Source organism: Oryctolagus cuniculus, chromosome 14 (genome assembly GCF_051225735.1).
Source record: "Oryctolagus cuniculus isolate XC-2025 breed Fujian yellow rabbit chromosome 14, ASM5122573v1, whole genome shotgun sequence".
NCBI lineage: Eukaryota > Metazoa > Chordata > Mammalia > Lagomorpha > Leporidae > Oryctolagus > Oryctolagus cuniculus.
The window spans coordinates 1,640,884-1,664,368 of record NC_142880.1 but is presented as its reverse complement, the minus strand read 5'-3'; the positions used below and the strand labels follow the sequence as shown (position 1 = coordinate 1,664,368).

Here is a 23,485-nt window from a genome sequence, read left to right as displayed (position 1 = left end):
GGCATCTCTGGCTCTCACATTAACAACAACAACAAAAAAAGGCAGAAACCCTAGAAATTGAATGTATAGTTTACATTTGGAGCTGGCTTATTTGCACATAGATATAAAATACTCATCGCTCATCGCTCTCTGAGGGAAACGTAATCTATACATTGCGGGGATTTACATCTGAGCTTGTCAGCTTAACATTTGATTAGAAAGCATCTGTTTGAGGGGCCGGCGCTGTGGCACAGTAGGTTAATCCTCCGCCTGCGGTGCCCATATGGGATGCTGGCGCTGCAGGCAGAAGCGTCCCCCACTGCGCCACAGCACTGGCCCCCAGTGTGCTCCTTGAATGCTGCTTTCCTAGCTGCTGGCAGCCTCTGTTGGTGGGGGAACAAGTGCCAGCTCCATTTTTTCCGTACCCTAACTTGGGCGATGCAGAACTGTGGGAGGTCTTCCTCACAGTGGACTCCTGGGGAGCGTGCAGCCCCACGGCACCCCCACCCGGCAAGCCGCAGGCAGCTCTGTCTGTGCTCCTGATCCCGGGCTGTCCGTCACTTGCCCAGAATTTCCTCCTCTGGTTCCGCTGAGTGGCCGAGTGGCGTCTGGAACCCCAGGGCTTGTCTCCCGGCTCGTCACGAAGGATCTTAGAGGATACAGATGCAGAGATGCACAGGGCAGGGCATGTGGGAAGGGCTGGGGGCTTCCGGGCCTTTTCCAGGTGTGCACTCTCCAGGAACCCCCAAGTATTTTTCTTGTGCTCTGAACCCTGTCCTTTTGCCACTGGTGATCGGCTTAATCTTCAGCCCCCTCCCCTCCCGGGATGGGGGGCATTGAGCTGAAAGTCTGGACCCTTCGGTCTTACTGAGGTCTTTGCTGTGACTGGCCCCTCCTGAAGCTGCCTGGGGGTGCCAGCAGCTGGGCAGATGCGGTGAGTTTGGAGATGGCAAGGACTGAGGAGTGACGGAGCAGGAAGCTGGACTGAGAGCACTGTATTTCACACTGTCGCACAGTTCCTTTGGTGACAGGCAGCCTGCTGAGGTCTGCGCTGAGTGGAACCCCCAGTGTGACTTCTCATGAGAGCTGGCCGTCTTGTTAGTGGGTGATGATTATCTCCAGGATTGGAACCCGGCCCTACCCCTAATGCCTTGGACGTGGACTTCGTCAGGTCTCTGTCTCTCCAGCAGCCTGCTCCCCGTCTGCTCGCTCTGTCTTGTGCTTGTCAGCTCCTTGCGGAGGATTAAGTCATGGAGTTGAGGGAAAGGCGCAAGGCTGGGCCTTCCCCACCGAGACCCTGAATCTCAGAGGTTTAGAACGCGGCACTCACCTCTGGAGTTAGTGCCCCTGTGCGGGGCTCTGTTGGGAGAGCTTCGCAGCATCTCCCGGGCCTGCTCACTCAGCTCGCACCCATCTAGATCTGCTGCTCTTCCAGACGCATCAGCAGGGAGCCGGGTTGCAAGCAGAGCAGCCCGGAGTCAGCCAGCCCTCTGATGTGGGATACTGGTGCGTACGTGATGGCTTCACCGTGCCACAACGCTGGCCTCTCTGTTTTTAAGATGTGTATTGGGCTATTCTGTCTACTTGAAAGGCACAGAATAGCTTGCTGTTGATCCATCTGGCAATTGCTTGCTCACTCCCCAGCTCCCTGCACCGGCCAGGGTTGGGCTGAAGACAGGAGCCTTGGCTCCGTCTGGGTCTGCACAGGTGATGCGGGCCCGGCCCTCGGCTGTCATCTGTTGCCTCCCAGCAGGCACTATCAGGAAGCTCGATGAGAAGCAGAGCAGCCGGCACTCCCGTCAGCACCCTGATGCGGGCTGCTGGCCTCCCCCGTGGTGGTGGGTGGTGGCTTAATGTGCTGCGCTACACTGGCCCAGTAGTTAGTTAGTTGTTAGAACATTGACTGATTTCTTTGAAAGGCAGAGTGACACAGGAAGGAGAGAGAGCAAGTGCCAGCTGGCTTCCACCCACTGATTGATTCCCCAGATGGCTACAACAACCATGTCTGGGCCAGGCCTGCCAAGTCCAGGAGCCAGGAGTCCATCCTAGTCTCCCGGTGTGCATGGCAGGGACCCAGGTACTAGCAGGAAGCTGCATCAGAAGCGGAGCTGCTGGGACTGGAACCCGCACTGCAGTGTGGGATGCTGGCGTCACAGGGGGTGGCTTAACCCTGAACGTCACAGTGCTGGCCCACGTGCTTTTTTGTTTGTTTCTAGCTCTGGGTGTTGTAAAACAAATTATGTAACAACAGAATCAATAGAGTCTTTCAAAGGCCTCATGGGCCTACTTTTAACAATATCATTCTCCATGTGTAAACAAGCAAGGAACCGCGTTTCAGCGGGTTTGTAAGCTGTATTGTGAAGTTTCTGTACGGGATGTGGCTGGCAGGAAATCGAAGGTATGTTTGTGACATAGTCCATGGAAGAAAAGAATTTGACTTTTGCTTTATCTGTTTTTGAAGGGATCAGTGCTTTGGTTGAAATACCGAAGAACTGTGTCGTGGCAGCAGTTGGCAGAGAGCTGAGTGAGTACGGCTTTTCCTCTGTCTTCAGGGTTGAGCTTGAGTAGCATGTAGGCGCTGGAAAGACTGAGGGGAGTTCTAAGGGCGCTCTGCCCCCGCCCCAGTCACGGCCTCCCTGGGTGTTGGCCTGATGCAGAGGGACCCACTTTCAAGATGTTGGTTAGGTTTCTTCTCCTTGTTGGTATTTCAGGTGATTTTCTGTTAACAGTGTGGTTAGAAATATATTGCTTACTCTAAAATCCCAGGCCCAAAGTCCCTGGTAGTATTCCAACTGCCCTGGGTCTCAGAAAGCGTTCTCTTTGTATCTGACAACCACAGTGTTGGTGCGGTGGCTGTCAGGATGTAATGACTTTGCTAGAAGTTGGTCAGCTGGGGAAGTGTTGCCGGTTACAGAGAGAAACACGGGGCAGCTTACTTTCTGGAGAGGAGTGTAGGAAGGCAGCAGGCTGCCCCCGGGAGAGCCGTGCTGTCCTCAGCTGTCAGCCGCCCTCAGCCCAGAACCTCCACGCATGCGTGGGCCACGGCGCGGCCTCGCTCTGGGCGTGCTGCTGTGTAGACTGAGCATCTCAGGGCCGTGACGGCCTTGTTAACATGCAGTACTTCGTTCCCAGAATGTGGTACGTGTTCAGTAAGTATTTGCTAATTCGTTGTGATTTTTGCATATTCTGTTTGAGGGATCTTCATATAGTTTATGGAGAATGTGTATTGTGGGAAAATGGCATGTATTTCAAAAAGCTTTTTGCACGAAAAAAACATCTTCTGATGCCATCTTTCCACCCACTTTGCGAAGTGCCCTTCTGTTAATGGAAGTCGGGATGTGCGCTCGGTTAAATAAAGCTGATGTGGTGAGACCGGGGAATGAGTGGAGCTGCTTACTGGACGTCTGTGGACAAAGGAACCGTGTAACCAATGTCATGAGGCGTGTTCTCTCCAGAGAACTCGTAACCGAGAGGTCTCCCCTGAGTTCTAGTGCAGTATGGACTTGGAGCTTATTTGTCCCAGGACTTGGAGTCCTGCAGATGTGAGCAAAGTGGGGGGAGGGCTTGGGGTGCTGAGTGGTCCCTGACAAGGGGGGAGGGGAGTGGATGGACGTGCACGGGAGCCCGCGAGAGGACGGTGGTTTCAGTCTCTGGAGGAGTGCGCAGAGGAGTGCCACGGGGACAGCTCTCGGGGAGGTGTACGGCCCGGCCGCCGTCTCAGGTGCTGGGAAGACGTAGTTGAAAGCAGTGTGAACAGGGTGCTCCTCCGATGGGGTTTCGATGTGATGGGTATTTTTTACTTACGTGTGCGTGTATTGAAACATCTCACTGAACTGCATAGATGCATACAATTATGGAGTGAAAGAGTAAAATGAAGATCAAAAAGAGAAGGCAGCTACCACCTGTCCGCAGTGACAGACACGCTGGCTTTGAGGAGTGGCGCGCTGTCTCTGGGCCTTGTAATGCTGCCACAGCTGTCTCTGCAGTCATTTTCAGGTTGGTGGCACCCTCGGAAGGATCCCTGGAGTGGGACATTGTGGAAGCTAAGCGCCTCCTCGGTCACCAGGATCATATTCTGTCCTTGGTCAATGTCAACGGTAAGCTCAGTGTGTCCATTCCTGTCGTGTACGTCTGTGCTTGTTGACGCTGAACTTGAGTCTTGTGCCAGGACGCCAGGGTTGCTGTCATTAAAGTAGTGCTTTAGGGGCAAGCATCTCACCTGGTGGTTAAGACGCTGCGTGGGACACCTGCTCGCCTGGGTTCAAGTCATGGTCTGCCTCCAGTTCCAGCTTCTCGTTGATGTGCACCCTGCGAGGTAGCAGGTGATGGGTCAAGATGTTGGGTCCCTGCCACCCACATGGGCGACCTGGATGGAATTGCCTGCTCCTGGCTTCCATCCCTGGCATGGCCCAGCCCCTTTGAGGGGAGTGAGCCAGTGGTTGGAAACTAACTCTCGAGGTTTCAAATCAGTAAAAATAAAATAACACAAAGCTGTAGGTTAGCGGGGATTGTCTTCTCCTTGACCGTGTGGTGCAGCCAGTGGAGCTGAGTGAGATTCTCAGAGCGCCAGGTCTAAGATGGAGGCTCGAGGAGACTAGACCGGAGAGCGTACCTCAGGCAGTGGCTGGCGGCTGTGGGGTGCTCGTTGTAGGCCTGACACGAACGCCTGTCAGCTTCCCAGCGTTGCCGGCAGCTGCGGAGAGACTGGAACGTTACGCCCTCTCGTCCCTCTGCCCACCCCGTTCAGTGCCGTGCTGCGAGTTACAGAGTGAGAGGAGCAAGCTTTGGGCCGGCTGTGTCAGGGCTGCAGACCACCTTGCAGAAGGTGGAGCCCGTGTGCCGCCTCCCGCCCTCCGAGCGGGGAGGGCTGTCACTGCGCAGTCCCGTTGGGCTTCGTAGTGATTCGAGTGGGTATCTTGGAGGAGCTGAATCTGACGTCGGATGTCAGGACGACGTTGACACTGAGCTGTTCACTTGCAAATAGTGAACTTGGGTGTCGGCAGAGCTGTCACAGGTGAGGGGTACGCCAGGTCAGATGAGCAGACGCTTGCTAGCGTGTGCTGTATGACAGGTGCAGGCCGCAGGAGGCCTCTCCGTGTGGTGGTGTGTGTAAGCAGGAGTCTGGGGGAGGCCTGGCACAGGGGGCAGCACGTGAGTCTCCAGACCGCTCAGAGCGTCTCTCCCAGCTCTGGATCTCGTGAAACCCAGGGGCAGATCCTCCCCAGCCCCAGAACGTCTGCGGGCAGGAGCTGGCGGGGGTGGGCGGTGCCCTTGCTGCTCTCTGGGGCTCGGACTCCAGCACGCGTGGCAGCAGCACAGGGGTGGAGCCGCCTCACGCTCCAGGCCGTCACGCTGAGCCCCCAAGTCTGAGCAGGGGTGGCGCTTCCGGCCCTGGCTGCTGGGCTGGTCTCCAGCAGTGAGCACTGTGCCGTAGGGCCAGTTCAGTTACTCAGGGGAGGGTCGCCGCGTGTCCCCGAGCCAGCCGCCAGCCTACTTCATGGCCTTTACTTGGTGAATGTGATACGCAAAAGGCTTAGAGCGTTTAGGGAAGTTTTCTCCGAGTATTTCTGTGCCGGATTCGTAAGGGGATGAAAACGGCAAACCGAAACACCACCAGAGTCAGTGACGTCACAGGAAACTCCTAGTCCAGTTTGCTTTATCAACTGCTGACTGTAGCGGCGCCCTTCAGGGAAAAATACTGACAGTCTTGTTGAGGAAGCACCGCTGGTCAGGTGGTGGGTGAAGTCTGCAAAGACTGGCCGGCTGGCAGGGGCCCTGCTGCCCAGAGGCCCCCCCCCCCCCACCGAGGGGCCCTGCTGCCCAGACACGCCCCCACCACCACCACCGAGGGGTCCTGCTGCCCAGACGCCCCCCCACACACACCGAGGGGCTTTGCTGCCCAGACGCCCTCCCCCCCCACACCGAGGGGCTTTGCTGCCCAGACGCCCCCCCAAGGTTCCTGACCCCACTCTGCGCTCTGCTCTTTGCCTTCCCTGTGTGCCAGTGCAGGTGTGGCCAGGCGTGGGGTTTGTCAGTCCTGGGGGCAGGCATTTCCAGTGAGGTGGCCGGGGATGCCCTTGGAGGGGTACACCCCGACTCCGGAAGTGCAAGTGTGAGTCCCAGGCTGGAGTGCCCAGACGGGGCTCTGAGGCACCCAGGACGGCCCCGCTCACGGCTCACGGCTCATGGCAGATGCCTTTGCGTGCTGCGTGGATTCCTCCCCTCTCGTGCTGACAGCCCGACAGGGCCACCGCAGAGTGCTGGTGCTCGCCAGGGCCGGGAGAACTTCATACAAGTGGCTTTCAGTGCTTCCAGTGCAAGCCGTCCGCCACGCTGCGCCATGGAGCTGGTGTGGTGGCAGCGTTGTGAGGGACGTGTTGGGCTGTGAATCCTCCCGGCGGTGCACTGCTCTCACTCCAGCATGCCCGCTGGTGCCCAGTGCCGTGTCGCTGGTGCACAGAGCAGCCACAGAAGTGCGGCGTCTCGAGCCTGCGTCTGTCACTGTGCGCAGGCAGAGTGGGACTCGGGCCCAGGCGTCTGTGTCCTTGTGAGTTGGAGTGAAGTTGGACAGAGGGAGAGGGTGCGAGGGAAGGCTGTGGGTGGGAAGACGGGTGCTCCCTTGCTTGCCTGCACTGGGCCGAGCCAGCTTCTCCACCAGGCAGGGGGCGAGCGTCCTCACGGAGCAGGTGCTGCCGTCACCGGGAAGCTGCTGGGCCCGGCAGCCAGGGCCGAGCGGCGGTTCCACGGGGCCGCTGGGACCATTCCTGGGACCGTGAATGTGCTTGGCAGTTCCCGTCTTGCTGGCTTGTTTCACAAGTGCAACAATGAAGCCACAATTCCTGAGCTGTGTGTTCTCAAACTTTAGTAGCAGATGCTTTCATGGGATTCCCTTCATGTGGAATCGTGCCAGGGACCCAGAGGTACCCTTTTATGTCTCATTTAGGTAAGATTTTCCTTTTTAAAGTTGTATTTGAGAGAGAGCTCACTTTCTTTATGCTGGTTTACTCTCCAAACGCCTCCAACAGCTAGGATTGGATCAGGCCGAAGCTCAGAGCCTAGAATTCCATCTGGGTCTCCCAGTGGGTGGCAGGGCTCCAAGTACTTGAGCCATCACCCTCCGTCTTCCAGGGCTCATCACCAGGAAGCCGGAACTGGAAGCAGAGATGGGAAATGAAGTCAGGCTTTCTGACAGGGGACTGTGAACGTCCCAAGAGGTGGCTTGGTCTCTTTCTTTTCTTTTTTAAAAAAGATCTGTCTCCCGCTGCTCTCCCGCTGCTCTCCCAGGCACTTTAACGGGGAGCTGGGGCAGGGGTGGAGCCGCTGCGCCTGGAAGCCGCCGCTCGTGAGATGCTGGTGTCCCGGCGGTAGCTTAACCCTGGCACCGCAGCGCCAGCACCCTAAGAGGGGCTTACTCAGTGATAAACACACACCCCGATGGCTGTGTTCAGTGGCTGTGCAGTCATTTTTAATTTGATTTGCAGAATCATTCTCATTTAATGCATGAGAACTCTTAAGATAAAGGTGAAATGACTTCCTAAACTGGACAGAGCCGCATTCAGAATTTCAGTGTTTGTTCTGTCTAACCCTCTAGATGTTAAGCATTAAAATAAATTGACTTTTCTTTAAGATAGTTTCTAATGTAGTTGTATATTTTTTATGAAACATCATAACATGTAAAGTGTATTGGCCCATCAATTTCATCTTCTTAAAGGTTTTAAAAACTACAAGTTACACAGAAAATGAGGAAGTAGAAAGATAAAACATGTAAAAATCAAAATCATCCCCCCCATCCAGCTTAATGCATCAGTGCACACCCTTCTAGGTGTGTGTGTGTGTGTGTGTGCGCGTGCGCACGCCCATGTTTTACTGCCTTGTAACAAGCTGTCGTGAATGGCCGCATTTCCCTGTAGCCGAGTTTTACAGCTCCATATTCAGTGCTGGCATTATTTCACTTGTGGATGCCTCACTAGTTTATTCGGGCCCAGTTAGATGTTCAGTGTCTTCAGGATATCTAAGAGGACATACAGCAACCTTGTACGGATGCCTTTGATGCATTTCCTTTAAGATAAATTCCTAAAAGCAGAATTGTTGGATCAGCAGGTTTGAAGTTTTGATGCCTATTACCAACTTAATTTTTTCAAAGATTTATCTCCATTTATTTGAAAGAATTAGGAGAGGCAGAGAGAGAGGTCTTCCATCCGCGGGGTCACTTCCCAATTGGCCACAATGGCTGGAGCTGTGCCAATCCAAAGCCAGGAGCTTCTTCGGGTCTCCCACGTGGGTGCAGGGGCCCGAGGACTTGGGCCATCTTCTACTTTCCCAGGCCACAGCAGAGAGCTGGATGAGAAATGGAGCAGCTGGGACTCGAACCCGTGCCCGTATGGGATGCTGGCAGTGCAGGCGGTGGCCTTACCCACTGTGCACATCACTGGCCCCCAAACTTAATGTTCAGAAAAAAGTTCACCAGTTTATTCCAGGACATGAGCTGTGTGTCTGAATCTGTTGTGTTTACCACGGTTGGGGCTTTCCCTTGTAGAACAGGGTTTGCAAGTTAGTAGTATCATGGCTTTTAGATTGCTTTGTGAATTAAGGAGTTGAGCACCTCTTCACATTGAGAGACCACGTGTACTCTTCTTTGTGCCTTTTCATGTCCTTAGCCCTTTTTCTCTGCCAGAGAATTTATCTGAGTGATTGGTAAGAGCTCCTTACAAATCCAGTATAAGAAACCTACTTTAACGTCTTAGCTGCAGGATTTCTCCCCCAGGCAGATACTGTCCTGGGTCCCCCCGCCCGCCTGGACTATCCTGGGTCCCCCCGCCCGCCCGCCTGGACTGTCCTGGGTCCCTCTCCCCGACCTGGACTGTCCTGGGTCCCCCCGCCCGCCTGCCTGGACAGTCCTGCCCCCCACCCCCGCCTGGACTGTCCTGGGTCCCCCCACCTGCCTGGACTGTCCTTGCCCCTCCCACCTGCCTGGACTGTCCTGGGGCCCCCCCCCAACCTGCCTGGACTGTCCTGGGTCCCCCCGCCCCCGCCTGCCTGCTTGGACTGCCCTGGGTCCCCCGCCCACCTTTGCTCTTCACTACTTCATGTTCGTGGAAGCATGCATGTCCCTCAGCCCTCTGTACCCTTATTATTCTATTTTAAGCTCGTTATTAGTCAATTTATTGAAGACTTACTATTTTAATTGATTGAGAACTTTCCTTTGATAGACAATCAAGGTGAAGTCTTTTTTGTTTGTAATCCCCTAAACTGAGCCCGGTATTCCAGCGTGAAGTGTCTGTCTGTTAGACGTGAAAGGCATTCGTTGGCGCACACCAGGTCCGTCCGCCTGAGTGTGCGTGGGTCCTGCCCGGCCTGGCTGGGCGCCTCCTCGCCGTGGTGCTGGTTGTGGAACACGGCTGCGGGGCAGGCCTCTGACCTGGACCTCCAGCCCGGGGGAATGCTGGGTAACGCCTCTGTGACCTTGCCTAGATGTGAGCCTTGTGTCGGGCTCCCACATTGGAGAGCTGATGGTCTGGGGCGTCCTGGACTGGACCTTGAAGGCCGCCGAGTGTAACTTCTGGGACCCGTCTCCACAGCTGGACGCCCAGCAAGAAATCAAACTCTGTCAGAAACCAAACGACATCTCCATTCATCACTTCACGTGCGATGAAGAGGTAAGACCGTCGGCGGCGCAGCTCTGGCCTTGGCTTTGTTAATAACCCAGTTTCTCACCCGGTGACCTCGCCCCGTGGTGGACATTGGCAGTGTGGTTCCTCGTGCTGCAGCTGGGGCTTCACCGTGGGCGAGGAAGTGGTTAGATGGCCGAGATTTCTAATCCTGCGGGACTGGATTTGAGGCCGAGGGTAACACTGCGAGAATCCTGGAGACTGTAGGACGTCCCCGGGAGGCTTTGGGAGTGCTTCTCCTTTGTGGCGTCCTGCGGTGAGAGACGGTGAGAATGGCAGCGTCTGTATTTCAGGCCTGGCCGTGATGCCCAAGGGACACGTGACATCTTTCTGCTGTGACACGTCCGTGGCCTTCACCTCCAGAGTCACGTGGCGTGGCTGGGGCGGGCGCTGGGTTTGCTCGGTGCCTGGGCCGTGCGTGTGCCCTGCGCTGGGTTTGCTCGGTGTCTGGGCCGTGCGTGTGCCCTGCGCTGGGTTTGCTCGGTGTCTGGGCCGTGCGTGTGCCCTGCGCTGGGTTTGCTCGGTGTCTGGGCCGTGCGTTTGCCCTGGGCTGGGTTTGCTCGGTGTCTGGGCTGTGCCGTGTGCCCTGTGCTGGGTTTGCTCGGTGCCTGGGCCGTGCGTGTGCCCTGCGCTGGGTTTGCTCGGTGTCTGGGCCGTGCGTGTGCCCTGCGCTGGGTTTGCTCGGTGCCTGGGCCGTGCTGTGTGCCCTGCCCTGCGGGGCTGCCAGCATGTGAATCCCAGCAGCACTGTGCAGCGGGAGGCTGTGGCCCCTTTTTTTCTCCTTTGCTCCTTTCTTGTTATAAAAGCAAAGCAGAAGAGACAAGGACTGAGAAACAGATGCACTTGAGGGTCGGTTTCTTTGTATCCCAGCTTCATCTTTAAAAATGAACAGCATGCTAACACAGGAAAGCAGAGGCTCAGTCCCTGAGAGTTGCCGTCCTCAAACGTGGTAGTGTTAAACTGATTTTCTCACTTTTATTAGGAAGGTATTTAAAGCGTGTATCTTGTATTCCTGTAACACTCGTTTGTGGTGGGTGTTTGTCACCTGCTGTAACTGCAGGATACGGCGCTCCTCAGTTTCCCTTCTCGGTTGGGTTTCCTCCTCGCACGGGGCCGTGTGACTCACAGCGTCCGCTTTGTGGCAGTGTGGTCGCCGGGCTCCTGCATTGTTGGGCTGTGTTCAGTGTCCTTCAGGTCCTGGAGCGATCACCGAGGCTATGCGGGGCGCCCCTGGTGTGTGGGACCCACTCCCGGGGCTGTGGGTGTCAGCGCACTGGCCCACACAGGGCCTCCGTGGCCAGGCACAGGGCACGGGCCTGCTTCCACGGGGAGACGCTGCCGAGCCTTGGCGTCCCGGGTCAGATGCTGTGGGTGTGTGGGGGCGGTTTCTGATGGTGTGGGAGCTTGGGGGGCAGGCGGCATGGTGAGACCCTCCCAGCGGCTGCCCCGCGGCTTCCTCTTCTGGTCTCTGCTGCCCCCACAGCCCGTGCGAGGCTGCGGCGGGGCGGAAGGTGGGTGGGAGCTAGAGAGGAGGGGACCCGTGTGGCTCCTGCGGCCTCTGAATCCGCGCAGAGACCGGGTGGGGCTGCCGGCCGCAGGCTGCATTCTCGTCCGGTCCAGGTCTCCTGACGGCCTAGAGCTTTGCTCACAAGTCAGGCACGCAGTGGCGAATTAATTTTCTCAAGGACACTGGCTGTGCCAGGGACCGCCCGAGGCAAGCCCCAGGCACCGCTGCTGCAGGGTGAATCCCAGGGCAGCAGTGCCCGAGGCTGTCCTGGGCGGTGGCCGTCCTGGGCGGTGGCTGTCCCGGGTGGCGGCCATCCCGGGTGGTGGCCATCCTGGGTGGTGGCCATCCTGGGTGGTGGCCATCCTGGGTGGCGGCCATCCTGGAGTGGTGGCCATCCTGGGTAGCGGCCAGCCCGGGTGCTGGCTGCCCTGGGTAGCGGCCGTGCTGCGTTCAGGGCTGAGCCTCACATGCAGTGACGCGTTTGGACGGCAGAGGGCAGCACAGCACCGCTGCAGGCTCGGGCAGGGCTGAAGCGGCCTGCTGGAGGGCAGTGCTGCGTGTGCCGGCTTCTGAAGCCCCCCCCCCCCCCCCCGCCCCCAGAACGTGTTTGCTGCCGTCGGGAGAGGTCTGTACGTGTACAACCTGCAGATGAAGCGGCTCACGGCCTGCCAGAGGGCCGCACACGACTCCAGCGTCCTGCACGTCGCCAAACTGCCGAGCAGGTAGCGTTCCCCGGCCCGGGCCGCAGACGGCGGACCGTCACGGGTGCAGCGATGGCCCGCGTCACCTCTCGGGGGGCTCGGTCCGGGCTCCTCCTGTGTCCTCACGGCCGGGCCAGCGTCTTAGGTAGACACGGAGTCGCACGGAGCTGCATCCTAAGAATTAGGAACGTGGTGTGTGCCATGAGGTAGACTCTGGGGCAGGCACCGCGTTCGGCGTGTGTGACGTCTGTGACCCCATTTCTGCTGGCTGCGGCCCGGATCCGGGCTCTCTGCTGGCTTCAGCGACTGCTGCTGCCCCCAGCAGGTTGGCCCGCAGAGCGCTGTGTAGAGCGAGGCGCGCCTGAGCCAGCCGCGCCCCGGGCCGGGGAGTGGACGCCCCGCCTGCCTGCCTCCCGCGTGCACTGTGGAGCGAGTCTGGCAGCACCGCGGGCGCCGGGCCTGCTGTGCTCGGGTCGCACTGGGAGGCACACGGCAGCGAGGGTGCGGGGGTTCTGTGGCTGCCCCCGGAGCACGGGTCCCCCCCCCCGCTCTGTACCTGGAGCAGGGGCTCACCCCCCCCCCCCGAGCACCGCCCCCTCCCTCCCCCCCCCCCGCTCTGCACCCGGAGCACCCCCCCTGCACCCAGAGCACCCCCCCTGCACCCAGAGCACAGGTCCCCCCCCCCCGCTCTGCACCCGGAGCACTGCGCCCCTCCCCCGCCCCCCGCTGTGCACCCGGAGCACTGCCCCCCCCCACTCTGCACCCGGAGCACCGCCCCCTCCCTCCCCCACCCCCGCTCTGCACCCGGAGCACTGCCCCCCCCTGCTCTGCACCCGGAGCACTGCCGCCCCCACCCCCGCACCCGGAGCACCCCCCCGCACCCGGAGCAGGGCCGTCTTGGGCTCCGCGTGGCTGATCTCTGTCCCGACAGGCAGCTCATCTCGTGCTCAGAAGACGGCAGTGTGCGCATCTGGGCGCTACGTGAAGCCCAGCAGGCTGCAGCCGAGCCCGTGCCCACAGGTCTGTGTGCCCAGCGCGGCTCCCTTCTCAGTGAGGGGCGGAGGAGGGCACGCAGGCGCCTCCCTTCTCCAGGAGGACTGACTGCTTCGTGTGGCCCTCGTGTAGAACTGCCTCTGGGATCGCTCTTCCGAGGGGACCGTGGCCATGTGGCCTTGGGGTGACCGGAAGGAGCAGGGGGCCTCGTGAAACACTGGTTCAACACAGGGCGCTCCCCTAGACGTCAGAGCAGAGTTCTCTCGGGCAGTGGGGCAGCACCCGGAGCCCCCTTACACCCCAGTGCTCACGTCCTGGGCCTGTGCGTCACTCAGCCCGGCGCGGGGAAGGCGCGGGGCGCGGCCTCCGGCGCCTGCTGTCCCCGCGTCTCGGCTCCCCTGCCCCTCCGACCGGGGGTTGCTCTGGCTCCTGGGGCCGCCCGTCACGTGGAGCCGCCTGCATGCGTGGGTGCACGGGGACAGCGCAGGAGGTGGGGGCTGAACCAGACCTTCAGGAGCCCCAGCGTGGTGCCCGATCCCTGTCCGTGTGCCTCTAAGGACAGAACACGGACTTGGGAAATGACGGAAGTGCCCATGTTTCCTAGGGTTCTTCAACATGTGGGGATTTGGGAGAGTGAACAAGCAGGCCAGCCCGCCTGCTAGGAAACCAGAAGTCGCCACTTCCTGCTCGCTGGAGCTCATCGGAGACCTCATCGGCCACTCCTCCTCGGTGGAGGTACAGCTTTCACACCTGTATTCCAGGCTCTGCCGGGGGCCCTGGGCCACGCCTCTGCGGTGGGAGGAGGAACGTGGAGCTGCTCAGCCGTGGGGGACAGGGGGCCGCAGCCACACTGAGCTGCCTCTGGGGTGGTGCACGTGGAGTGTGGGTAGGAAGGGCACTGAGGACGTTGTCGTTGGCGGGAGTGGACTGGGTTGGAGCACTAGGTTCCGAGACAACGCGTAAGAGTGGTGTGCAGACAGATTGTCAGGGTTCCTGCATTGAACTCGGAGGAGCTTGGGTTTCAAATATTATCCATCTGAAAGGCAGAATTAGGAGTGGGAGCGTCTGTCCACTGGTTCATTCCCAATGGCTGTGACAGCCAGGCCGAAACTAGGAGCTGCTTCTGGGTCTCCTACATGGGTGCAGGGGCCCAAGGACTTGGGCCATCTTCTACTGCTTTCCCAGGCCACAGCAGGGAGCTGGATTAGACATGGAACAGGCCGGTGCCGTGGCTCACTAGGCTAATCCTCCACCTTGCGGCGCTGGCACACCAGGTTCTAGTCCCGGTCGGGGTGCCGGATTCTGTCCCGGTTGCCCCTCTTCCAGGCCAGCTCTCTGCTGTGGCCTGGGAGTGCAGTGGAGGATGGCCCAAGTGCTTGGGCCCTGCACCCCATGGGAGACCAGGAGAAGCACCTGGCTCCTGGCTTCGGATCAGCGCGCTGCGCCGGCCGCAGCGGCCGTTGGAGGGTGAACCAACGGTAAAAGGAAGACCTTTCTCTCTGTGCACTCTGTCAAAAAAAAAAAAAAAAAAAAGTGGAGCAGCCCGGACTTGAACTGGTGCCTGTATGAGATGCCCACATCGCAGGCAGTGGCTTCTCCGTTTATGCCACAATGCTGGCCCCAGGTTTTACTTTTAAAATAGTGGGTCTCTATCTGACTGGTGGGGGGAGCGTGACGGTAGCACATTAGTCATCAACAGTCAAATTCTCTGTGTAAACCCAGAGGAAGTACTCAGTGCTCCGTGCAGGCCCCTCGGCCCGCATCCATTTCTGGAATTTACTTCTCCTGTTATACACAGGACCTCAGAAAGCTCTTGGGAAGAGGGGATTGAAGGTTCTCTTGGTGCCAAAGGCGCTGAACCCGTGAGGTGTTCCATACTGTGCACTGTCTGTGCACTGGGGCCATCTGGCCCAGGCCTCTCCTGGGGCCTTCCCTGTACCTATGCCGTGTTCAGGAGGGGGTGAGGCTGTGTCCGAGGCCGCTCTGAGGCCGACAGAGAGGAAAGGAGCTCACGCGTGGGCCTGCGCCTTCCCTGTGCTGCAGGGGCCCGTGCCTGCGGGCCAGGGGCGTTGGTGTTCTCACAGGAGATGCCACGGCTGGGGAAAGGTGGCGCTCAGACAGGACAGTGCCGGACGTGCGGCCTGCACGTCAGCCGCGGCGGGCAGCTCCTGCGAGCCGTCCTCGTTGCTATTCCAGATGGTTCTGTACTTCGAAGAGCACGGCCTGGTGACGTGTTCGGCCGACCATCTCATCGTTCTGTGGAAGAAGGGGGCGCGCGAGTCTGAGCGGCGCAGCTTACAGCTGTTTCAAAAACTGGAGGAGCAGGGGGGCTTGCACCGCGCCGCCTAGCCGAGCCCCGCGGCCCGGTGAGTGTGCACCGTGACAGGGCCCGGCACTCGCTGCAGTCCTCATCGTTCTCTCAGCAGTAGTGCTCTGAATGTACCCGCGGCCTGAAGAGATCATTAAAATGTTAGTTCTAGTTACAAAGTGAGAATTCTATGAGAATGTATTTTTTCTTAGTGTGAATTGGCCTGAACAGCCGTTGACTAGATGGGTACAACAAACTTAACAAAAAACGTGCGTCAGGAAAAAATGGTGTGGATTTCCAGTCTCCTTGAACTGTGCCAGCGCTGCCGCGGGCGCCCCAAGAGCAGTCCGACCAAGGAGAGGCCCGGCGAGGCGGGGAAACCGGGAGGCCTCGCGCTCCATCAGCTCCGCTGCCCCCTTACACCACTGAGCTCCGCGCTGCCGCCTGAGCTGCAAATGGGGGCGGGGTGAAGGCCCCGAAAGGCCGCCCAGTCCTTCTCAGGGGCTCAGTTGGCCTCTGGGCACCGGCTTTTCCCCGTTCCGACACGGCCTACATTCTGGGTTAGGCCAGTGTTCTCAGTGTTGATCACAAGACAGCGAGCAAGGCTTGGAACCAGCTCTTTATGCCAGTGCCGCGTAGATGGCCGGAGTCTGGTTCCCGCCAGGAGCTCACACAGCACACGGAGACTTTCCCGTGTCCGCACGTGCCCTCACGGTGCTGCCTGCGCTGCCCCGGGGAACACCGCACTGGACGCAGCGGCCGTGGGCGCGGAGGGCCAGCCCATTCCGGAGTCTCAGGTCGAGGGTTTGAGACTGTGCAATAGTGATTTTACACTGTACCTTGTCTCCAGCGGGGTTTGCATTTTCCTGCATTGGCAGTGACGCAGTTTACAGGAAAGCTGTCTGGTCTCTGCCCACTCAGAGCAGGAGAGGAGGTCGGGCACCCGACCACTGTCACTTGGCCACAGGCAACCTCTGGGGGCCTCTACTGCGGGGCCCTGGCGTGATGACGCTAAACGCAGTCTGGAACTATGAAACATCTAGGTCAGAGGTGAGAGGATCCGTGCCCACAGGCCCTGCTTATAAGCGCCCAGTGCTGGTACCAAACAGGAAGGGAAAACCCACACCTGCACACTGGTACCAGAGTTCCCACAGGGCCCACAGCGCTGCAGCACAGAGAGGGGCAGCTAGCCTAGGGCGGGACGTTGGCAGAGGGCAGTAGAAAAATATGTACTGTGCTTCTGAACACTGGAACCGGCAGCTCAGAGTGCGAGGGGCCGCCCCGCAGGTATGCATCCCGCGGCACTCCACCACCCAGCCCAGGGCGGGACCGGGCCTCGGCGCTCCCCTCGCAACCCCACACCGATGGTCGTACAAATGTTGCACAGCAAATGCATATAAATTGGTTTCTTTTTAAAAAAGCTTATCCAAGGGCATTCAGCTTAAATGGCTTTTATATCCCACTCCGGATCGCGGCTGCCTCCCCGAGCCGGAGGCGAGCTCACGCGTCCCCACAGCCTCCCCGTCACCCATGGCCCCGTGGGTGGCCCCAAGAACCACAGAGGCTGCCTGCTGGGCCAGTCTGAGCAGACGGACACGTGCGCAGTGCCTCCTGTGGGAGGGCGGAGCTTCTGTGTCCTGCTCGAGCCGGGGCGCTCCGCGGTTGGACAGGGGCACACGGGATGACGGCACAGCGGAGCGGGCCTAGGGTGGGCTCTGTCGCCGAGTGCGCAGGAGGGCATTTTTCTCGATGGAACGCGACGGTGATGGTAAGACTTGGACGAGACGCAAGGTCTGCGAGAACCGGGCGGCGGCCCCTGTCGGCGGCTTCAGCTGGGCGGCGGCAGGCGCAGGCTCTTGCACTTGAGGTCGTCTAGCGTCTTCCAGTGTTGGTAGTTATCGGCCAGGTGCTGCATCAGAGCCGGCAGGTGCGCAAAGGCTGTGAGGAACAAGAGGGGCCGTCGGGTGGGGCCGGGCCCACGCCCGGGGAGGGCACGCCCTCAGCTCTGGGCCTGAACACGAGCCGCTGACATAGAAGCCCCACCCTGAAAAGCGGTTGTCGGGGCTGGCCCCAGGACCCTGCGTGTTCCCAACGACAGGCTGAGCCGCACGGAGGACGGGAAGGCCTGGTCCCAGGCTGCCACCGTCCACGGAGCCTTCCGCACGCGGGCGTCCGTGCAGGGGCGCGGGCGCAGGTGCGGCCTTACCGTCCCAGGCGTCGAACATGTCCGTGATGAAGTAGTCGATGAAGGAGATCTGCGACTTGGGGATGCTGCAGGTGCTGCGGTCGAACACGGGCATGACCACCGGGAGCCCCTGCCTCTTCTCCTCGTCCGTCTGGAAGGAGACGGCGCCGCGGCCAGCAGCCCTCAGAGCCCGCACCGCGCCCGCACCGCGGGGCCCTGTCCTGCGCTCGCGCCCTGTGACCGCGCGGTCAGCCCCTGGCGCCGCTCTGCCCTGACCGGGGAGGGCACTGGCTGCCATTCCTAGCCGCTTGCAGTCCCAGGCACGCCCCGTGGAAGCAGGAACTGAAATTCCTAGAAACCACGACCTGCTGCTGCTGACGCGGGGAGCGGCACCTCCGCCCACGCACTCCGCAGCGCTGTTTCTACAGGAGCGCCACGAGCTGTGGGGGTGCGGGGCCGTGAGCGCGCTGCCGGGGCGGCCCACACCTCCGCAGGGGCTGCGCTGCCCCGTCTGCGGGTGGAGGCCAGGGAAAGGGCGCCTGCACCGGGAGCGCGCGGCAGGAGCCTCGCTGCCTCCCTGCACAGCGGGCAGGAGCCCCTCAGCTGTCCCGGGGGCCCCAAGTCCATCGGGGCTCAGGACGGCGCGTCCCGCCTCTCACCCGCGGCTGAGCCAGCCACCCGCAGCGTGCAGGCTCCCACTTCCTGCGTCTCTAACTCCTTACACGGCCCGCGGCCAGGTGACCACGCCTTTCCTCGCTGCTCTGCTCCCGTGTCCCCCGGAAGCCTTCCTACGTCGACCCCCACATCGGTGAGCCACCGCAGCATTCGCACAGAGCTCCTCCCACGTCCCCTGCATCGCGCGCCAGCCACAGGCAGGGAGGGGCCCGGAGCCCCCAGCGCCCTGCAGGCAGAGGCAGAAGGGCTCCGGGGAGGGAGAGCCGCCATCAGCACCTCCAGGAGTCACGGGGCGGGGCGGGGGGAGTCCCCGGGGATCCACCCCCAGGCCCGCTCCCCCGCGGGGGCCGCGCACCTGTGCAAAATACTCCTCGGAGATCCGGCCGGCCCACTCGATGCACAGGTCCAGGGGCCGGCAGGGGTTGGCCACGTCGGCGCACTTGATCACCATGCGCTTGATCAGGACCTGGTTCTCGGGAGCACTCCTCCCCGGCGGGCTGCACTCGGTCTGGGAGACAAGGGGCGCAGAGGCTCGGCCCGAGCGGGGCTTTCCGTCTCCCTGACCCCCCAGGTGGTAACACAGCAAAGCCAGGGGCCAGCACTGGCACAGAGCGGGTTAAGGTGCCCGTGACGCCGCCATCCCACGGGTGCTGCTTCCTGTCCCGAGCCAGCTCCCTACTAATGCGCCTGGAAAAGCAGTGCAGATGGCCCGCGTGCTTGGGCCCCTGCACCCACGTGGGAGGCCCAGGGGAAGCTCCTGGCTGCAGCCTGGCCCTGCCCTAGCCATTGCGGCCACTGCGGGAAACGTACCAGTGGATGGAAGCTCTCTCCCTCACTTGCCTTTCAAATAAATAAATAATCTTAAAACCCAAAGCCGCCCACACTCAGCTCTACACACGCACTGCTGCCATGAGCCCCTTCCTGCAGCGGCCGAGCGGAAGCCCTGGGCGTGGCACTGACTGCAGCCGGCTGCCGGCGCAGTCTTCTCCCCCCTCTGGTGGGCCTTGCGACCACCAAGCAGCCTCCAGGCCACAGGACAGCCCAGGAAGCTCTTCTCTTGGGGGCTGGGAGAGCCCCCTGATCCAGGAGCGGTGATGTCACTGAAGCAACTTAAAGTCTGAGACACGGAGGCCAGACTCCAGGGACTCTGCCCAGCTTCCCGTCCATGGTGGCAGGAACCCCACCAGTTGAGCTCCCACCTGCTGCCTGCCAGGGTGTGCCTGCACCAGAAGCTGCAGTGGGCAGCAGAACCCAGCGCTCCAGTGTGAGACCCAGTAGTGGGGGCTGCTGAGCAGGGGCCCACCCTGCCCTTCTGTGAGAGCCAGACACGCCTCCCACCACTGATTCCTAAACCCCAGCCTTGGCCAGGGCCGGGCCAGGCTGTCCCTGGGCGCCAGGAACCCCTTCCAAGACTCGCACAGGGTGAGTGAGGGTACGGCTCTGCCTCCCAGGCTCGGCGTTGGCAGGAAGCTGGGGTCGGCTCTGGAGCTGGGACTGGAACCCAGGCCCTGTGTTACTCGGGCTACCTGCCGGGGCAAGTGCCAACTCACTTGGGTGATTTTCAACAACAGAGCCTCTGAGCCACGTCCCCACAGCCTCAATCTGTAAGGACCTTGGGCCTTAACAAGCGAAGGCAGGTGTGCTTTTGGGTTCCAGTCCCTCTGGAGTCCCGTCAGTCCTCGCGCGTGTAGCATCCACCAGCAGGAACACAGTTCTCTGATCTGAATTCTCCTGAGAGCTCAGGGAACAGACAGTGCGAGAGGGCGTGCGCCCCCAGGCTCTGCGGGGCGGCCGGGTCCGGCCATCGCCATCCCGGAGCCGGGCTGCAGCGGCCTCCGGCCTGTGGGCTCGGCCGTTCTTTCCAGGAGCTCCAAGCGGCCGTGGACGTGGGGCCGCACCTGGCCCTGGGAGAGCCCGAAGGCCTGCCCAGAGCCCCTCACCCACTGCAGGCAAGCACCCCGGGCCGTCCGCGTGGGCGTCTCGCGTGGGAACGCTTACCTCGGCCGCCAGGGGCTTGTTGATGCTGTTCACGAATTTGTTCACATGTTCAAAGTGTTTCGTCATCTCCGTCGCCAGAACCATGTCAATAATGGCCTGGCGCAGCGTCCGATAGTGGTTCCTGAAACCACGGGAGACAGGCGTGCTCATGTCACGTCCCCCACGAAGACAGCAGGGCGGGCACTCGGTGCTGTGCTGGACGGCCACGTGGCACCCCCGTGTCCCCCCTCAGCGCCTGGTTTCGCAGTTCCATGTCCCACCCAGCTCCCTGCTGGTGCAGGCCCCGGGAGGCACAGAGGACGCACGGGCTGGGCCCTGCCCCCCGGTGGGGAGACCCGGGCCGAGCGCCCAGCCTGGCTGGTGCGGGCCTCCCGCAGGGGGAAGGCTGGCTCTGCCTCTCTGCCGTCAGTAAAGTGAGAAACCACTGGTTTTGTTTTCTCGGAAGCAGAGGAGCATCGTCCTTGTCACCAGGCCGTGGCCTCCCTCCTGCCCTGGAGGACACAGCGACACGGGGCGCAGCTGGCCCAGCGCCTCCGGGGCAGACCCAGTGGCTGCGCCGCAGGGAGCCACGCCGACTGTGCCGAGGGTGGCACGGGGCGACTTCCTGTTCGCAGGTAACGCCCTGGACCACGGCTGGCGGGAGCCGTCCTGCAGGGAGCCACAGCCCTGCCCACTTTCCTACTCGGGGGGCGCCTGCCCGAACCCTGGCTGCTGCGACCTTCCCGGGGCAGGGCCCGCGTGGCCAGCGCTTCCGCGAGGGAAGGGTGGGGCTTCCGTGAGATAAGGTGCCTGCGAGACCCTCGGGAACTCACGGAGGCCCCAAGGCGCCTGGACGGTGGAGCTGAGTGTGCTAGGGCCGGGGCACAGGGGCGAGGCGAGGCTTCAGAGACCCGGGCCGCACGGCGGGCGTTCCCACCGCCCGCCCAGAGCCCGGCACGGCCCGGCACGGCCCGGCACGGCCCGGCACGGCCCGGCACGACGCACCTGTCGATGTTCTTGAAGATGTTGCACTTGGTGTCCTTGACCGTGAGCTGGAAGGCCAGGGCGGTGTGGTGGCTCTCCAGGACAGCCGTGTCATTGTACAGCACCGCCAGCTCGCTGCCTGCGTTGCACAGGAAGGAGTTGGTCCGGCCCGGGTGGTCCACGTCGTGCACGGTGGCCGCGATTAGGGCCGCCACCTCGTCCAGCTGATCCAGGCTTCCCTGGGGTGGGGGAGCAGCGCCGAGCGTTACCGGGGCGTCGGGATCGCGTCCGTCCCTGGGGGCGGGGAACGTCCCTTCAGCCCTCTGGGACCTCCTGGAAGTCGGGGGACAGCCTGGGACCCCCCTCCCAGGCAGCACACTCGAGGGAAGTGGAGCTCGGAGCTGTGGTCAGCGGCCCACGCCACAGTTCCCTCCCCGCGGACGACCTCAGCAGTTCCACGGGAGGCGGCCTTTGCCCCAGCGTGGCCCTGCTCTGACCCCCCTGAGAGCAGACACAGCAAACCAGCCAGCACCCCAGACAGCTCTGCAGACGGCGCAGGTGGGGACCACGCACACGCAACACAACCACGCCCAGCGCCGCCATGGAACAGACCCGAGGGCGGGGAGCGGCTCCCGCGGGCAAGGCCAGGCTGGGCCAGCAGGGGGCGCTAGGAGCACCTGCCGGGGCCCGCTAGGAGATGCACGCGGTGTGCCCACGGCCTGGATCAGGCGTGGGGCAACTCTGTCCCTGAGGGCAGCTCCATGCACGCGGTCCGTCCCCGCAGCTGCAGGACGCCTGCGAGGGCCAGTGCGGGAGGACGTGTTCTGATCCGCCTGGCCGCTGGGCGGCGCTCGCGGTTGCCCTGCACAGCGCGACAGCGGGCATGCGGGGGGCTCCCTTACAGGGCAGGCAGGAACTGGCCAGGCGGCCATGGGGAGACTCCCAGCCCCCCCCCCCCCGAGGTCAAACCGCCCAGCCAGGGCTCTCAGGAACCCAGCAGAGCGCAGGGGCTGATGGCAGGGGCGGGGGCAGGTCACCTGCCACGCGGGCTCCGGCTGTGGGGGTTGCTGACCCCACCAGAAGGGAGTTCTGACCCCAGGAGTCGCTGAGGGGCCCTGGGCGGCCAGTCACGTGCCCGGGTCCCTGGGCGGCGGTCAATCTGTCCCCCTAGACCTCAGAAACAGCGGCGGCTCCCCACGCTCTCCTCCAGGGTGAGGCTCAGGGCCCGGGGCACACAGGCACGGCTGTCCCCAGATGCCCCGGAACCTGCCGGACCCCGGGCAGGAACTCAGATTCCAGCAGCTGCGGCACAAGGCAGTGGCAGCAGATGGCCAAGCCCCCTCCCGGGACTGGCGCTGTGGTGTAGCAGGTAAAGCCGCTGCCTGCAGTGCCAGCATCCCACAGGGGTGCCGGTTCAAGTCCCGGCTGCTCCTCTTCCAGTCCAGCTCTCTGCTGTGTCCTGGGAAAGCAGTGGAAGATGGCCCAAATCCTTGGGCCCCTGCACCCACGTGGGAGACCTGGAGGAAGCTCCTGGCTCCTGGCTTTGGATCGGCGCAGCTCTGGCTGTTGTAGCCATCTGGGGAGTGAACCAGCAGATGGGGGATTCTCTGTCTCTCCCTCTCAATGTCTGTAACTCTACCTCTCAAATAAATAAAATCTCTAAAAAAACCACAACTCTAGACATGGACTTGGCCTACGATCCAGCATCTCACTGCTGGGTGTGTACCCCAAAGATGCGAACGTGTGCACCAGAAACTTGTACCACCAGCGCCCTGCTCACCACAGCCATCAGCAAACGCAGAGGGAAATGGGCGTGCACGCACACGCGTGACACACACGCACACAGCAATGCTATTCAGCTACAGCGGTGAAATCCTGTCACATGCAGCAAAACGGATGAAATGGAGGGAAGCGGGCTGGGTGACGGAAGCGACACAGGAGGACAAACGCTCGTGTCGGCCCTCCCGGGGGGACGCCGAGAACGCAAGCGCCCCGAGCTGACAGACGCGGACTGCTGCTGAGGGCTGCGGCACCGGGCGCTACAGGGGTCACGCGAAGCCGGCTTCAGCTGGCGTGGTTTCCCGACTGTGACAAGCGCCACCATGGCACAAGACGTTAACAATGGGGACAGCTGGCTGGGGGTGACACGGGCTCTTCACACTTCCTTGTGTTGTGAATTTAAGACTACACTGAACTAAAGCCAAAGTTACAAACACACGGACACACGCTCACACCCACGCTCGGCACACACCGACGTGGCCAGCGATGCGACAGACGGCTCCTGAGGATCCGCGGTTCGCCCGCGACCCACACCTAACAGCAGAACCACCTCCAGACCTAGAACCACCTCCTGCGATCGTAAACTGGGCCCTGCGACCTCGTGCCCCTGCTCCTGGCCTGCGGGTGCAGTCTGGGCTCACGGCCTGGCGGCTGGGATCCACTGGGGTTCCGGGGCGGGGGGGCTGGGACAAAGGCTGGTATTTTTACAGCATCAAAATGACGCAGTTT

General features: G+C 61.3%; 2 protein-coding genes across 17 annotated transcripts in view; one reads left to right on the top strand and one right to left on the bottom strand.

Annotated features, from left to right (window-relative positions):
- WDR41 (WD repeat domain 41) overlaps positions 1 to 15,335 on the top strand; it is a 49,149-nt gene extending 33,814 nt beyond the window's left edge. For 3 of the 6 annotated variants that reach the window (XM_070056305.2, XM_070056306.2, XM_089312893.1), the window contains 7 exons: positions 2,441 to 2,503; positions 3,954 to 4,076; positions 9,451 to 9,635; positions 11,755 to 11,876; positions 12,787 to 12,875; positions 13,453 to 13,583; positions 15,045 to 15,335. In XM_070056305.2, coding sequence (XP_069912406.2) covers positions 2,441 to 2,503; positions 3,954 to 4,076; positions 9,451 to 9,635; positions 11,755 to 11,876; positions 12,787 to 12,875; positions 13,453 to 13,583; positions 15,045 to 15,197 — 866 coding nt within the window. In that variant the 3' untranslated portion in view covers positions 15,198 to 15,335. The remainder of the gene's footprint in view (positions 1 to 2,440; positions 2,504 to 3,953; positions 4,077 to 9,450; positions 9,636 to 11,754; positions 11,877 to 12,786; positions 12,876 to 13,452; positions 13,584 to 15,044) is intronic. The other 3 variants (XM_070056307.2, XM_070056308.2, XM_070056309.2) reach the window with 2 other exon arrangements.
- Positions 15,336 to 16,547: 1,212 nt separating this feature from the next.
- Positions 16,548 to 23,485, bottom strand: part of PDE8B (phosphodiesterase 8B) — a 198,728-nt gene continuing 191,790 nt past the window's right edge. For all 11 annotated transcript variants that reach the window (XM_089312885.1, XM_089312886.1, XM_089312884.1 and 8 more), the window contains 5 exons: positions 20,999 to 21,216; positions 20,015 to 20,135; positions 18,372 to 18,524; positions 17,363 to 17,492; positions 16,548 to 17,094 (listed from right to left, as the gene is read on the bottom strand). In XM_089312885.1, the coding sequence (XP_089169011.1) occupies positions 16,985 to 17,094; positions 17,363 to 17,492; positions 18,372 to 18,524; positions 20,015 to 20,135; positions 20,999 to 21,216 (732 nt within the window). In that variant the 3' untranslated portion in view covers positions 16,548 to 16,984. The remainder of the gene's footprint in view (positions 17,095 to 17,362; positions 17,493 to 18,371; positions 18,525 to 20,014; positions 20,136 to 20,998; positions 21,217 to 23,485) is intronic.